Raw genomic sequence first — 16,338 nt, forward strand, 5'->3', positions numbered from 1 at the left:
ATTCATAAGATTAATAAGAATATCAGGTGATTAACGTTTCAAAATATTTTGTTAATAATAGCATAATCAATAAATAATTATTTGATGTTTTAGTAACATCACATTTTGAGTTTTGTCCTTTTTTTGCGCAGTTGCTGGTCTGAAAACCTTTTTAGAGCAGCAAAACAGTAGAGTCTTAATGGTATAAAATGTATTTGCTGAAGTGTAGCCCTCTCCTGTGCTTTTTATAAAGTGTGAGGGTTGAAAATCAGGCCATAGATGGAGCAGCTCGGCAAGCGAGTTGGCGATATAATTGGAAGACAGACTGACGTTCCCACCAGAGAGTGAATCCTGAACTGCAAACTGGGCCAGCTGGTAGTATTGACAAATTGCTCGGCACAAGCTGTGGATCATGGAGCACGTGGCCACCGGGAGCCCAGCGGCCAGACTACAGCTCAATCGCTGAATTTGACTGGACCGCTGCTTTGTTACCATCGAACAAGACTTTGATTCAACTCACTAAATTTGAAAACTTTATTTTAATTTCTGTCTTAAATTTGACATAAGGCATATTTTAAGTAACAGCCTGCAGTGATAGGTTCTGTACACTTTTTCAAATACTTAGTTAAATCACTGATGAAGAAAATCAAAAACTCATACAATTAATGGAAATTTTACAGTGTATGTTAATGCGATATAAAAAGCCAATAATAGCAGAAAACAACAGCAGATTCTAAAACTAATTACTCCTTGGGGTCAGACATTGTTTGACTGATGAACCACTATGGATTAACCCATTTCTGTATCTGGCTGCATCAGTCAGTACATAAGTTCTGTGCCAGTCAATCATAGCATTTACTGATAAAGCAGCTTAAAGGGTTGGTTCACCCAAAAATGAAAAATAGGCTGTGTTTTACTCACCTCCGAGGCATCCTAGGTGTATATAACTCTTCTTCTTTCAGACAAATCCAGTCGGAGTTATATTGAAAATTGTCTTTGATCTTTCAAGCTCTATCATTGCAGTCAGCAGGTGTTGCATTGCTTCAGTCCAAAAGATGTGAAATAAAAAGCGCCCTTCCATTAAAAAAAAAGTGTCTCACACAGCTCCAATAAATGAATAAAGTACCTAATCAATGCTATTTGTTTTTGTAAAAAAAAAAAAAATCCATATTCAAAACATAATAATCACTTAAATCTAGCTTGCGCTCACTGTTGTAAAACGGAAGCAGTTCTGGGAGCATGACGTACAAGGTCAGCTCTGTGCATGCACCGGTGAGTCTCGTGAAAACCAACGTTTGTTTACAGGATCAAAAGAAGCAAAGTTTTCTTACTTCAGTGAAGGAAAACCAGTCTCCTCTTGGCTTATATCGAAATCTAAAATTCTTCTTTACAAATCCTCGTTTTGTACTTCTAATTCTTGACTGTTGTTTTGTTTTGTTTTGTTTTGATCTCTCCGCTGCGCTTCCGCGTGAGTCACTCCTGAGCGGTGCATGCGCAAAGCTGACCTCATACGTCATTCCCCCGGAACTGCTTTGTTTACAACAGTGAGCGCAAGCTAGATTCAAGTGATTATTACGTTTTGAATATGGATATTTTTCATACAAAAATGCATCAGCTCGCTACAGAAGGACTTTGTTCACCCCCCGGAGCCATGTGAGACACTTTTTTATGGATGGGCGCTTTTTATTTCACTTCTTTTGGACTGAAGCAATGCAACACCCGCTGACTGCAATGATAGAGCTTGAGCTAAATATTTAAGTGGCGATGGGTTGAAATTGTCTTGTAAGATGCTGTTACTGCTAGAAGACCCTTGGGCCAAAAACATTCCCTAATCAAGTATGCAAATGAAGACACAAATGCTTTGAGCATTTTTGCAGTAAGAAAGCTCAGTACTCAAGGGGGCGCTAGTGTTTCCTTTAAAGGTCTATGCCAGTAGACCAGACATGCTCTTATTCAGACAGCTGCTATAAATATGTTTATGGTAGCTAACTTGCTCAGCAAGATTTTCTTGAAATTGTTGTTTTGGCGTGACCTGAAAAAGTGGTTGACCTGAAAAAGAATCTGACTATAGAATAAAACGATTTACACTAAAGGCTGCTATAGCTCCCTTGAACTGAGAAAACATTGTGATGAGAATTGGTTGCTAAACATATTTGCATTCAAGCATTTGTGTGTAGATGTTTGTAGGGATTTGTCACCTTAAGACACCAACTCTTCAAATATCCAGTTCTTTTCCTGTTTGGACACAGACTATTTTTGTTTGTGTTATCCTGTTATAGTTTACCCCAGTGTTTACACTAAACTAGTGTTAGATATAAGTGAAAACACTTTTCACAAATCTTGTATTGACATGTTTTCTGTATGTTTGTTCATAGGGTAAAAAACTGCCTCCAAATATAGACGAGGATGCAGAGGAGGGGGACGTGTCTGATGAAGACAGTGCTGATGAGATGGAGGACGACTGTAAGCTGATGAATGGAGATGTGAGTATTGTTAGATGGTGTGGCACATTTTTAATTCTTTTTCCAATTTAAATTGAAAAAGAGTAGCTAATGTTCATTCAACACATCGAGTGCATGTAATAGTGTATATATGGGATACACTATTACATGCACTCCACTCTGTTGTATACTGCACATTTCAGCAAAAGCAGATGCCACAGAATATAATATATTTGGAAGAAAAGGTAAGAATAGTATGTTAGTATTCTGAACAGCTCAACAGTTGGTGGAGGAGAGTTTTAATATGTTTATCTGTCATTAAAATAACGTTGCAATGCAAATACCTTAACATATTTGCATTCATTCATATATATATATATATATATATATTAATTTACTGCTGAAATGTGTTGAAATGTGGATATGTTCTTGAAAGTTTAATGAGATTCACCCTATAAGTCCTTCCACATCTGTCATGTTCTTTTAGCAGTAGATTTCAATCGTACTGTATGCACAAGGCTCTTAGTGAAACCTCGAAGACTCATGCATTTTGGATGAAAGCTCTTCTCTCTTAAGTGCCTTAATGTAAAAATAAAAGATGGCATTTTGGCAAGTGAATATTTGTCATGGTATTTTATTTTTCTCTGCGTGTTAAATTAGGTCAAGGACTAACCTAGATATTTTGATGAAGGGTTTTGCCCTTCTTGTTCTCTGTAGATGTTATCATAAGACCATCAGTCCACCCGTGAGGTCCATTCGAATACATTTCTCTCTCTGTCTCCCTTCCCAGACATCTATGAACAGGAAGCAGGCGGAAAATGTTGCAAAGAAAAAATTAGATAACCTGATGAAGGAGTCAAAGATTCGTGACCGGGAAGATCCGGACAGTTTTACCATCGCAGCCCTGCCGCCCGCGGGAAAACATGACAAATCACCACTGAAGGTTAATATGCTACAGCACATGTTCATACGTTTCACTCCTTCCTTTCCAGGAGAGGAAACGTTACCACATTTACAGACAAATTGACCTCATTCACTTTTGCTTGCATTGTGCTCTAGTTTTATTCTGTTAATGCATTTAGATCAATGAAATTTGTTTACTGTTGAATCAATCACTATTTTATACACTTATTAGTTGATGATTTTTAACACAAATTTTCACAGTAATTACCATGATAATCATACAGAAATACCATACTTACTGTATTATTCTTTTACCTTTTACTCATTTCAACTGTGCAGCAAGTGCTCTTACTAGGTTAGTTTTGCTCTTGTACATATGTGTGTAGTGTAGTGTGCTTATTTAAGGACTGACTCGAGGCTGATACAGATAAGATTGCACACAGAGGTTTTTTCGCAGCAGGCGCCACACCACCGTCCTTGATGGCCCACAGAGATACCAGCGAACATGCATAAGGCCCATATGCTATACATTTATAGCATTTTTCCCTCATGTCCACCCTCTCCTTGACACCTAGAGTTACAGTCTGTATCATGTACCCTTAGAACTAAAAATGTTATTGCTATTCATCGTCGTACCAGCAAGAAAAAGCCTGCTCTCCATGATAAGTCCCATTTACTGCATTGGTGTCACTTTTTAAATTCAAACACCATAACAATATACCACAATAAAAAGTACATTTGCTGACAAATCATGTTAAAATGTGGAAATATTATGCAGCAGGCTTTTGAGGAATGTTTCATGTTGTTCATCTCTCAGTTATCACTGCATTGCATTATGCCCCAATAAAAACTACAGAGCTTTGATCACAAAACTAGCATTTAAATATCGTCTTTCTAAGACATATTATTGGCAGATATATAGTGACAACTGATATTTATAAGTATTTTATGTAAGTATCTGGTATACTGTTATAAAGCTCTCATTGGATTACATTCCAAGCTATCAGAATTTCACCATACTGTTCGTCCATATAAATATCATATGCAACTTTTTTGCATATTTTTGCTCAGTTTGGGTCTCAGAATATATATTTTTTTCTTCATAAAACCATAAAAGCCTGATGTAACAAATATGACTCTCAACAAAAAACTAACTTGAAGATTATTAATTTTCATTTATTTGATTTGATTAATATTATTTTAAATTTACTGTCATGATAATGCATTACATTTGGTATATTATGTGTATATATTCCTGTCCATGTTTTCACTGCAATGCATCTTTTTTTATTATTATCATTTTTTTTAATACAGGGAAAAGCAGAAGACAGCACTGACACTGGAGACGAGGGCAATATTGGTGGCAACAAACGTCTGTCTAAATCTTTCATGGGGAGCTTCTCCAAACGCAAGGTAGTTTTACATATAGATTATTGTGCATATGCACCCATACTAAACCAAACAATGTTTCCTTCCTTAACAACATACTGCACACACCGCAAAAACATCTGTCTTCTGCATACATCAATTATTCATACTAAATGAATGATTTATAGAAATAATAAAATGTGTATACGGCTCTCTGGAATACTACATTCAGCTGTGTAATTAATTCAGGGTTAATTTTCTGATAATGACCAGCTGACTGTATCTTATATGTGACATGTTGACTTAACACTGCATCGCCTCAACTCCATCTGTTCACTGTAGAAAAAGACAAGCAAACTGAGGAAATCCTCCAGTTTTGAGGATACGGACACGGATCAGGAGAGCTTGAGCGGGGCTTCTAAAGCACCAGTGCATCACAGCAGGTACTGTTAGAATCACTCGTGTGTGTGTGTGTAGACTTATAATCATGAATGGGGTTAAATATTTTATGTTTCATTTTTGATGTCTGTAACTGTTATCTGTTTTCACAGAAAGAAAAAAACAATGAAGTTGTCAAGAGCACTTTCTGATCTGGTATACACGAAATCTGTGGGCACACCAGACTTTGAGGCCCAAGGTGAGAAGAACAGAAAACATATGTGAAAATCTCAAACTTCCTGTGACATTCAGAATTACAAAGTTGATGAAAAATGTATTTATTTAGACTGTAAGAGTGAGGCTTCATGGAGGACCACTTACACAATCAAATAATTAATTAGAAATGTTTTTTTTTTTTTTTGTATTATTAATATTTGTATATTACAATCAGTTTAAATATACTGTACGTTACAGTGAAAAACATTTGAAGTAGGATTTACTTGGACAGTTTTTAAAGAAACAGCAAGTAATATTAAATTAAACATGACATTTTGAAGTGGAAATACTGAAATAGAATTTTATTGTAAAATGTACTACAATAAGCTTTTTTTATTATTCACAACTTTAAAAAAAGCTGTTTTCATGTGATCAGGTGTGCAATTTTTTGTGATCAGGTGTGTCATGCTTTTTTTATATGCAATTTAAAAGTTTTTAAATGCTTCTCTTGATTTTAAACTACATTTAAAAAAAATAGTAATATATATAAGTATATGTTTATTGTTTTTATTTGTAAAGTGGTTATTTATTTTCAGTATACATTTTTCAAATGAATAAACTGATCCTTCATTAGTTTTAAATGGAACCCTTTCTCTACAAAAAAAAAAAAAAAGTGTTATTTTAGGGAATTTTACTGTTTTATTTGACAGTTTTTTTTAAATACAGTTAAAAACAGAAATAGACTGCAAATTTACATATCCAGTGTAAACTCACATGAAAAACATGTCAATGTGCATAACACCCCCAAAAAATATATTTTTAAGATTTTTTTTCACACAACACACCATTTTATCAGTGCGCTATATAAATAAATAAATTTACATATATATATATATATATATATATATATATTATATATATATATATATATAGATATATATATATATATATAGTACGTGTGTGTGTGTGTGTGTGTGTGTGTGGTTCCAGCTGATCAGTTCAAATGATCGGGTCCGTTCAGTTTATGTCAGTGTATGTTGTCACATCTAATGCATGTGTGTCGGGCTGTGTTGCAGTGGGCAGCAGCGGTTGGCAGGTGTCATCGATGAGCGAGACCAAAGCCCATCAGTTAATGCAGCAGAAGCCGGTGCAGTTCATGCGATTCAACCAGAGCCAGCTCTCACGTATCTACCCCTCCCCTTACCGCGTGGACTCCAGCAACTTCAACCCACAGCCCTTCTGGAATGCCGGCTGCCATCTGGGTACGCCAGTCCACCCACAAACAAATATTTATGTTTAATGGAGAAACCAAGAATAAACAATATGTCTGAAACATACTGGGAACCTGCTGCTCACTGCTACGCTGCGGTGTTTTAATAAATATGAAAATGGTTCAGTTCTTGGAAGACACTACCGGATTTATAGGAATTGCTAGTAATGAAAAGGGAACTTTTTTGTTATGATTTTAGGTTTCTGAAATGGCCCCTAACATCAGAAATATTATTGTAAACTTGAATTCTATAATAGTCCATGAATTTTGATGGCTTTTTATGCAGTGGCTTTGAACTACCAGACAGAGGGCAGAGTGCTGCAGCTCAACAGAGCCAAATTTTATTGCAACGGCAACTGTGGTTACATCCTGAAACCTGCCTGTATGTGTGAAGGTGAGTTTCTACATTACTAGTTTGCTTTTTTTTTTTCAATGTTAATATCAACAAATTGCATGCATTATAATAGCAAATTCCAGTACAAAGCAATGTAATTTATCAAAGAAATTAACATAACATATTAAAACAAATATAGTGGACAACAATGAATTTAGGGAGCATTTAATAGATCAAGTTGAAATCAAAGTCTAAGAATCTAAGACTTAGCAAAAGGAAAGGAAGTTATGATATGATTATGAAATTGTAAGTACAGAATTCTTTTTTTTCTTGCAGGTTCCTTTAATCCAGTGGCCGAGGATCCTTTACCAGGTCGGTTGAAAAAACAATTGGTTCTAAAGATCATCAGTGGCCAGCAATTACCCAAGCCTAAAGACTCCATGCTGGGTGACCGAGGAGAGGTAAATCAAAACTGGTATTCAAACTGTACATAGAAAATGAGTGTCACTTACTGTGGGTTTACCCTGATTTCACGGAGCCTGTGGATCAGATCAGTCTGCTGACACGATTGATTTCCACCTTGATTTAAACCCCATATTTACTGCAAGCATGCAACATAACATATCACAAATCCAGATTAATTCTGAATCATGCTGCTTTTCATTTTAGTTCTGAAGCTTAATTTGATTGTCAGGTTTCTTAAGATATTTTTGATGAATTCTGAGAGCTCTCTGACCCTCCCATAGACAGCAATGTAATTACCACGTTACAAATGTAGCAAGGAGATTAGTAAAATAATTCATGTGACATCAGGCGTTCAACCATAATTTTACAAAGCTACGAGAATTACTTCTAGGTAATTACATTGCTGTCTATGGGAGGGTCAGAGAGGTCTCAGAATCCATCAAAAATATCTTAATTTGTATTCCGAAGATGAACGGAGGTCTTACGGGTTTAGAACGACATGAGGGTGAGCATGCATCCGATTCCTTAAAGTTTTCAGTAACACTAGTACAGGGACCAATTCTCACTATTAACGAATTACTTATTAGCATGCCTATTATTGACATATTGGATGTTTATTAATACTTATAAAGCACATATTCTGCATGACCATATTCTACATTCCTAATCCTACCCAATACCTAAACTTAACAACTACCTTACTAACTATTAATAAGCAGCAAATTAGGAATTTATTGAGACAAAAGTCATAATTAATGGTGTTAATGGTGAGAATTGAATGTTAAAATTAAGTGTTACCAAGTTTTCACATTATGACTGATACTAATAGGACTAATTTAAAATGATTCTTCCTTGCATTTCATGCACAGGATGGAAATATATTTTAAATTTGGTTACAGTGCATTTAACTTACATAATGTGAAGTATTTCTGAGTTAAACTGAATATTTGGTGAGGAATAATGAAGTGGGACTTCATTTTATCAATTTATTCATTTTATTTAGCGTTTGAAAAGATTGTGAAAAGTAAGCAATGATATCCGTAAAAAAGTTTTGATGAAAGATTGTGGGGTTTTTTTTTTTTGTGTGTTTTTTTTTTTAGTTTTTATTAGAATAACGTGCAATGAGGATTCATGCACAATAAGACTTGTAACATTTATTAAGAAAGTAAATGCAGTTCATTTTTAAACACCCTGCATGTAATCAGACCTTCTCACAATCTGATAATAAAGCATGAAATCAGTTACTGAAAATTATACAATCACTGCACCATAGCAAATCATCATAAAGCCAAAGTAATAACAGTACACAAATTACTACTTACGAAGGACACAGAATTATATTTATTTTAGGATTTTTATCTCGAGATGTTTAAAAAGGTATTGTAACCACAGTTCCATAGTTTGATTTTATATTGTTTTAAAACTCTATTTAATTTTTTCTTTAGATAATCGACCCATTTGTGGAAGTGGAGATTATCGGTCTACCAGTGGATTGCTGCAAAGAGCAAACCAGGGTGGTTGATGACAATGGTGAGAGAGATACAGTATAACCCAAAACAGATTTTATATTATGCACACAAACAACAACACAGCTAGTCATTTAACCTGTAACTGATGGGGACTGGTCGTTAAAGTGTCATTATACTGTTAGACCATTATTTGGAGTGCTCATGTGTGTTTGTTTGGAAGAAGTGCAGTAAATTTATGCATGATACTTGGACTAGATCTAACCTCATATTGCATCTGTGCCACTAAACAATTCAATAATTCATGAACTTGAATTACATTTACATTTGCATTTATTTTCTTTGTAGGTATTTTCTTACTAAAGCAACTCACAGGTGCATGTAGTGTGGCATTGAGGTACTGTAGCTAAAAATAAAAAAGGAAAGTGACACTGAGATTTGAAGTGTCATCAAATGTTATTTGAAAAGCGGAGGCTAGGGTTAGTCAGTAGGGGTGGACATAATGGAACTTGACACATGTAGGGTACCAACATTTTTTGGATACTGTCAAATACAGACTATTGAGGAACGTGTAGATGCAATCTTGTAAAGAGATAACCCTGAGAGAGTGACTAGGTTAAATAGAGGTTTGGAAATGGGTTCATTTTCTGTATGTTTTGAAACATGAAGTGGCTGTAATGGTGGTAATTTTGGACAGGATTTCTGAGGAACCATTCATTCATGGATTGGTTGATTTTTATAGTGACACTAGGTGAAAAGGGAACAACATTGGCCCAAGGACAGAGCCCTGTGGGACCACAGATGTTATAGGGTGCATGATATTGAAACTGATCTTTGTCAGCTTACATGTTAGAACTTTTCTGTCCAAGAAGGACTCTAGAGCTGCTGTCAATACAATGGACAAGTCCAAGAGAATAGAATTTGGGTGTAAAGGTACTCTGGCTGGTTTAAGTTATTCAGTCTCTCTGAAGCAAGCAATTTCGGTTAAGTAGCCTATTTTGTCTGGTTTGTGAAGGTCAAACAGGTAATTTTGTTAGAGTGAAAAAGGCAGGTGAATATGAATATTCTTATACCTCCAATCATTTCTTCCTTTCCATTATTTCTGCATAAATTTTATATTCCCATTCTCTATCATTCTCTTTCAGGATTTAATCCTATGTGGGAGGAAACACTCGTCTTCACTCTTCACATGCCAGATATTGCTCTTATACGCTTCCTGGTCTGGGATCATGACCCGATTGGCCAAGATTTTATTGGCCAGAGGACCATTGCCTTTAACAGCATGATTCCCGGTACCAACTTTCATTTAGATATTACACTTTTTTTATATAAGAAAAAGTATTTTGTGATATATCAGGCATTCTGAATATATGTTTTTTGTTTTTTTCAAATGTTGAGTGCATCCTTAATCAATATGTGTATATTTGATTGAGGCTACCGGCATGTGTATTTGGAAGGCATGGAGGAAGCTTCCATCTTTGTTCATGTTGCAGTGAATGACATCACCAGTAAGGTGAGCACTTCGTGTGGTTAGCAGAAAGAAAAATGTTGGTGCTATTGTGCACAGAGAGCTGTATCTGGCATTTTTAATCTTAAAGTGACAGTGTTCTTGTCATGTTAAAAGAATGGAAAAAGTCTTAAAATTCCTAATATTGTACAGGAAAAATATGATGTTTAAATATAATTTGTTGTAGACTGTCACAGTAGACTCTTAACACAGCTAAATGGGATTGTACAATTCATCAAAGAAATTGTTAATACGTTAAAGATATCCCCCCTTCTATTTATTACCTACTAGTTTCATTTTATTATGTTTTTTTTTTTTTTCTTTTTCATATGTAGCACTTTCCACAAATATAGTACAAAATAGGACCTGAAAACCAGTAATTTTCTTTTTCAACAAATGAACAGTAAAATGCTTCACTTGTTGATTATCAACTTCAGGACGTCAAAATAAATTAGTTAAATTATAATTTATAATTATAATAAATTAAATGAACTGTTTTATTTTATATCCATTTTATATGTGGTTTACAGCAGTTCTGAATAAAATCCTAATTTATGTTATTCTATTCTGTTTTAGCAATGAATATTAAATAACAGCATGAACATTACACTTTTAAATTTATAAAATGTAAAAATTAAATGTAATCTTTTGCAGAATGGGTAACATGATTGCACATTCACACTAAGTTGTGATATCAGTCAGTAGGAGCTGGCGAATTTGGACTAAAATTGTTTTGTAGTTACTGATAAATTTGTATATTTTCTATAAATTCAGACCTGTATCTACCTATTTTTCTAGCTACGGTAATTTTATGCTGTCAGCTTTATTTTTTCAAACAGTTTGTACCCTGTTTGGTGCCAGATGATGTTGTAAGCTCACGGCTTAATTATATCATGCTTTTGTCCATAATTTGTGCCCTAAACATTCAGCGTCAACAACAAATGTTATTTGTGTAGTTGGTCTCTTTTCCCCTTCTCCCTCTTTCTCTTTTTTCTTACTTCTCTTTCTCTTATGTTTGTGATTTCAGTGCACCCATCTTAGTCCAAAAGCTGCCTATAGAGGCAGGAAATTGTTAGGATCCTCGTTCAAAACTCAGGTGTAGTGAGACCCAATCAGCACCCTGCATGCTCCTTATGAACCCTGTCCTCCCCCCACAGTGAGCGGCTAAGCCCTGATTCATTTGTTAGCCTTCACCATGCCAACTCATACAAAATGAGTTGTGACATAATTGTGACTTCCTTCCTTGGCTGCATTCTCATTGACCCCTAAAGCAGATCCAGTGTCAATGTCCCTACAGCAGGCGACAGTGTTCTCTCCTATTTCACTTAACTCAGGGGATTTAAGGGCCATGATAGGGTTTTGGCTGCCTTCTGCACAGTAACACTGCACTCAAGCTGTAGAGTCCATGAGAGAGATGCGTTGATCTTATTTTGTGAAGAGTGTTACATCCTTTCTATTTATGATTATGAGGGTCTGCTATGAGAGCTGGAGTTTAGCAGGTACTTTTTGAATATTTTTTGAGCCAAAGAAATATCTTATGTTCTTGAGAGCTGGTTGCTGTAATTTTGTAAATTAGCATAAATGCAATAGAATTACAAGCAAATGTATTAACTTAATTTATGCATAATTAGTGAGGAGATCAGATGGCTGACAGTACTTTGAAGATCACATGGATCTACTTGAACATAGTTCATGAAATGACACTGGGTGTTGTGCAGAGAAACAGAAAAAGGCTAGTTTGATTGCATTTATTTATTAATTTACTTGACTAAATATGCCTTAAATATATTTATTACTTAATTATTAACATTGTATAGTAAAGATTTTGATACCTTCTCAATTTCAAACAAGCTAGGCATTACCTACACTGTTTTAGCATCAAAATAGATCACCCAGTGTCATTTTTGTTTTGTTTTATTTTTATCAGAGATGGTTGGATATGAATGTCCTGTCACCTTTCACTTGACATTTATTCACATTTCCCAGTTTTTAACACTACCACCACAAATTCCCAACATTGTCTGCATCTTCATGTTTAAAGGTCTGTGTTGATCAACCACATTTTGCCTGTTAATTCCTAATTCTGCTACATCTTTGATAACATTTGTTATTTAAATTGTCACTGCTTTCGAGTGGTAACACTTTTAAGTTTTTGCATTAGATTAGAACAGGACTTAACTGACAAATTGTGGATAAATATTACTTGGCAAATTATCATTCATAATAGGGCTCTCATCAAATGATGTTGCTCATGTAGCTGGTATAAAAATAAAAATAAATTGTTGTCTGTATATTATGCTGAAAAGCTTAAACCAGCCCAGTGTGTGATTAGTTGGCCACCAAACTTGGTTGTATTTTCCGAAAGCATCATAAGCTTCTGTAGATTGTAGAAATCAATGGCTTATAATGCCTTTGGGAAATGCAGCTTTTGTTTCCACTTGTCAGACTAGTCTGGTTTGATGCTTTAAAACTGCTCAGGCTCATTGGAAATACGTGCATCAACCTACATTTCTGCTAAACTCAAAAAATGTACCTATACATACGAATTGCTACAGTTTCTAGTTGAAAAGAACACTAGAGGCAGTAAAACTCCAACAACTATTATTCCTTTTCACACAAAGTATGATTTACAGAGCCAGAGATTTGATTAAGAATTCCTTGCAAAATATTATGTTATGATTTAAAAAAAAATTTAACATGCTGTGAGATTTGAAAACTGATAGTTTTGAATGTTAGCGTCACAAATACTTCATATGTATAGGATTTCCAACATGATCATTAACCTTTTAGCGACACTACCTAGACACTTGGCCGCAATACGTACCTGAAGCAACGTACTAAAAACACAACAACATCGCCACAAGCACGTATTTTCAGTGAGCCTGGGTTGGTTTTAAATGGAAACTTTAAGTTGATTTAAGTAAATTTTTCCAGCTGGGCACAAGTTATCAGAGTGGTTTGGTCAGCAGTTTTTGCTTAGTTAATTTGTTTGAAGAATCTCTGGCAGTCTGTTTAGCCTAGTTAAGCATCTTGTTTAGATGCTTCCATTTGTCATATCTTAGATTCATATTGTCCTCCAATTTTTCCAATGTCCCATTGCAGGTTCGAGCAGTCAGTGGTATAAAAGGACTCTTTCACAGAAACCCAAAGCAGGCATCTCTCGACAGCCATGCTGCTGCTCTGCTCAACCGTAAGAGCACCTTCGGTGCTCACCTCCTGCGCCGCACAGCCAGCGCCCCAACCAAGGGCCAACCCAAAGTCAAGAGGGGCTTCCCTGAGATCTCTATTGACACAAAAGATTGCAGCTCGGAGGGCGCCAGTGAGGAGCGGGAATCAGAAGAGGGGCCACCTGTCCACCACAATGGAGATACTGCATCTGCAAAATCATGGGGTCAAGGCACCAATGGGCAGCTTCACCCTGACGACAGTAGAGGTAAGAGTACTTTCTTTTATCCAGAGCCCCGTGCTACACCTTACCGAAACAGGGGCGTAATGAGCGAACCACTGAAGCGAGCCAACAAGCTGCGACTCCAGGATCCACTGGATGAGAAGCCGGGTGTATTTGCCCGTATTGCTATCAACAGCTCTGGGCGGGTTGGGATGACTTCCAATTGCATAAAGTGTGTAATTGGCTCCAAGGAAAGTCCAGACTTGGAGAGGAAGGTTACAAGCACCTTTACCCAGCGCACACCTGCTCCCCTCAGACCTGAAAGGGTGTCTCGGTCTCCAACACTTTCCAGACAAGTTCAGCCAGAGCCCATTCTCAAACCACAAGGCTTGGCCCAAACTGATTCAAAGCCCAAATCAGATCCTCAGGCTCTACCCAAGCCTGTACCCTTACCTAGATCAAGGGCAAATATCCGACAAACACTGGCTACACAACCCCTTAACCCCACTGAGGACCCCAGTGTCAGAAACGATCGCTCATTTAGCGTTCCACGCCAACTCTTTTGGTCCCCATCCACCCCACCTCCTCCAGTTCCAGACAGCAAAACTAGCCTTTGTTGGCAATGCCCTGCCCCACCCAACTATGGCAGCAACTGCAACGAAACTAGATCTGTGAATGACATCAAAAGATTATCTGACAGTGACTCTAGCAGCTGTGACAGTCTGGCCAGTATTGATCTACCCACCATGTTCCCGACGCTGGGAATGGAGAACCGAAAGCGGGCTGCAGGGACACTGCAGCGTGAGATGAATGCTCTGTTTACTCAGAAAATGGAGGAGATCCGCAGTAAATCCCCCTTGTTTTTCACTGGTAAGGTGTTTGTAGTTAGATGGATCTCAATTTTTTGAACATCCCAGTACATTAGTATGATAGTTTTCAGTAGGTTGTGATGGAACCCAATAAATAGCCACCAAAGACCTTGTGGATAGCGTGGATCTCATTGAAGGCTCATCCCAATAAGAACTGGGCAATGTCATCAATGGGATCTTGTCAGTAACAAGAACACTAAATATTAAGCGTTACTATTGGATATTGACTTGTTTTAATGTGCATTTGCCCACCATTTCCTCTTAGTTTCTGTGTCCTTAAATCAATTTCCTGAAACCACATTTAAATGCAAATGAAGCTGCATGGTGACAGTGGGGGCATCGGTATCTGACACAATGAGGGCATCCCATCAATGCTTCTGTGTTATTTTGAAGTAATTGGTTTGGGAAATGATTGTAGAGCTAGGTTTTGCCAACACTTACATTAATTACTATGATAAATGATCTGTAATTCCCTAAGCAAAACCTAAATAACTTTTAAGAATACTGAAGAAAAAACAGCCTTCAATTAGAGAAAATAAAAAATAATTTTTTCTCTTAAATGGAGAGCAATTACTGTTGGAGATCTCTATCTATCTATCTATCTATCTATCTATCTATCTATCTATCTATCTATCTATCTATCTATCTATCTATCTGTCTAAACAATCCAGTAATCACGAATGATAGGAAAAGTCATGGAAACTCACTGATCAGATGTTTTGAATATGTTTTTATCAGTTTAATGCAGCAATATAACTGCTTTTAAAGCTGTCACAAGACTGTGAGAGTCACAAGACTCCTCTGTAAGGAGTGAGGATGTGTTTCTCCCCCACGCACTTGAACAAAAACAAACCAGGTGCTTGGTTTTTACCACTGGGGCAGGTCTTAAAATCATGGGGAATATTGGCTTACTATGCTCTTGCATGTTGATTTGGGTTTTGGGGGATTATCATGTGACATATGAATGAAGTGAATGAGTGCAGCTGCATTTTTCTATTCCTAAAGGTGTCATCCATATCGTAGGTTCTCAGCTCCTCGTGATGATGGTGCTAAACCTTTTTAGTAATCTATTTAAACTATTTAGATCTTTAAACATTAACCTTCCCATGCCCACATTCTTTATTGTGTATCTGTAAATCCGTCTTCGAACAAAGCATATGTTTTGTCAGTGCATTTTCCTGGTGTACCATCTCCTTCCTTTATACACTAAGTCCTTCTGTTTCATTCTGCACTTATCCTGTTAAAATGCCTATTTTTCCTTCCTTCTTGCATGCTTTCTATCCTTAGTGCAAAACTGAGGGGCTGACCAATTAACAGGTAAAAAGATTTTTCTAAGCAGGTTTGTCTTTTCTTACTCTTTGAAATTATTACTTTTTTTTTCATCATGAGCTGTGTCATATTCAACATCATACACTTTACTAAACAGCATTTGTTGGTCTAATGCATCGATATTTACATTGCTTCTAGAGAAATGGCTTGTTTAAAAGACCTAATGCTACTTGAGTGAGAGGGCTTTTAATATAATGCCTTAAAGCATTTCCGTTTACACAATACTAATGCAATGTACAGACCAATAGAAAAGTCAAAGTAATATAGGAACAATGAAAATATTATGCTGAAAACATAAGAAGCATGGCTTTTCTGAATCCCCAGCCTGTGTTTGCCTTATGTTTTGTTGATTTGTGAAATTCACTTTTGCACCATGTAGTTTGATGGATCATACTCTATATACAAAATATAATTAATATCTTTAA

General features: G+C 36.3%; 1 protein-coding gene across 6 annotated transcripts in view; it reads left to right on the top strand.

Annotated features, from left to right (window-relative positions):
- The window catches only part of LOC109085880 (1-phosphatidylinositol 4,5-bisphosphate phosphodiesterase eta-2-like), a 110,032-nt gene that overhangs the window by 90,277 nt on the left and 3,417 nt on the right, over nt 1-16,338 (top strand). For 5 of the 6 annotated variants that reach the window (XM_042762889.1, XM_042762888.1, XM_042762891.1 and 2 more), the window contains 12 exons: nt 2,355-2,462; nt 3,211-3,363; nt 4,638-4,736; nt 5,034-5,134; nt 5,243-5,328; nt 6,362-6,547; nt 6,842-6,949; nt 7,226-7,350; nt 8,800-8,884; nt 9,966-10,112; nt 10,254-10,333; nt 13,430-13,760. In XM_042762889.1, the coding sequence (XP_042618823.1) occupies nt 2,355-2,462; nt 3,211-3,363; nt 4,638-4,736; nt 5,034-5,134; nt 5,243-5,328; nt 6,362-6,547; nt 6,842-6,949; nt 7,226-7,350; nt 8,800-8,884; nt 9,966-10,112; nt 10,254-10,333; nt 13,430-13,760 (1,609 nt within the window). Of the gene's footprint in view, nt 1-2,354; nt 2,463-3,210; nt 3,364-4,637; nt 4,737-5,033; nt 5,135-5,242; nt 5,329-6,361; nt 6,548-6,841; nt 6,950-7,225; nt 7,351-8,799; nt 8,885-9,965; nt 10,113-10,253; nt 10,334-13,429; nt 13,761-15,871; nt 15,902-16,338 lie in introns of all 6 variants that reach the window. The other variant, XM_042762892.1, reaches the window with a different exon arrangement.

This window comes from Cyprinus carpio, chromosome A8 (assembly GCF_018340385.1).
Source record: "Cyprinus carpio isolate SPL01 chromosome A8, ASM1834038v1, whole genome shotgun sequence".
Lineage (NCBI taxonomy): Eukaryota > Metazoa > Chordata > Actinopteri > Cypriniformes > Cyprinidae > Cyprinus > Cyprinus carpio.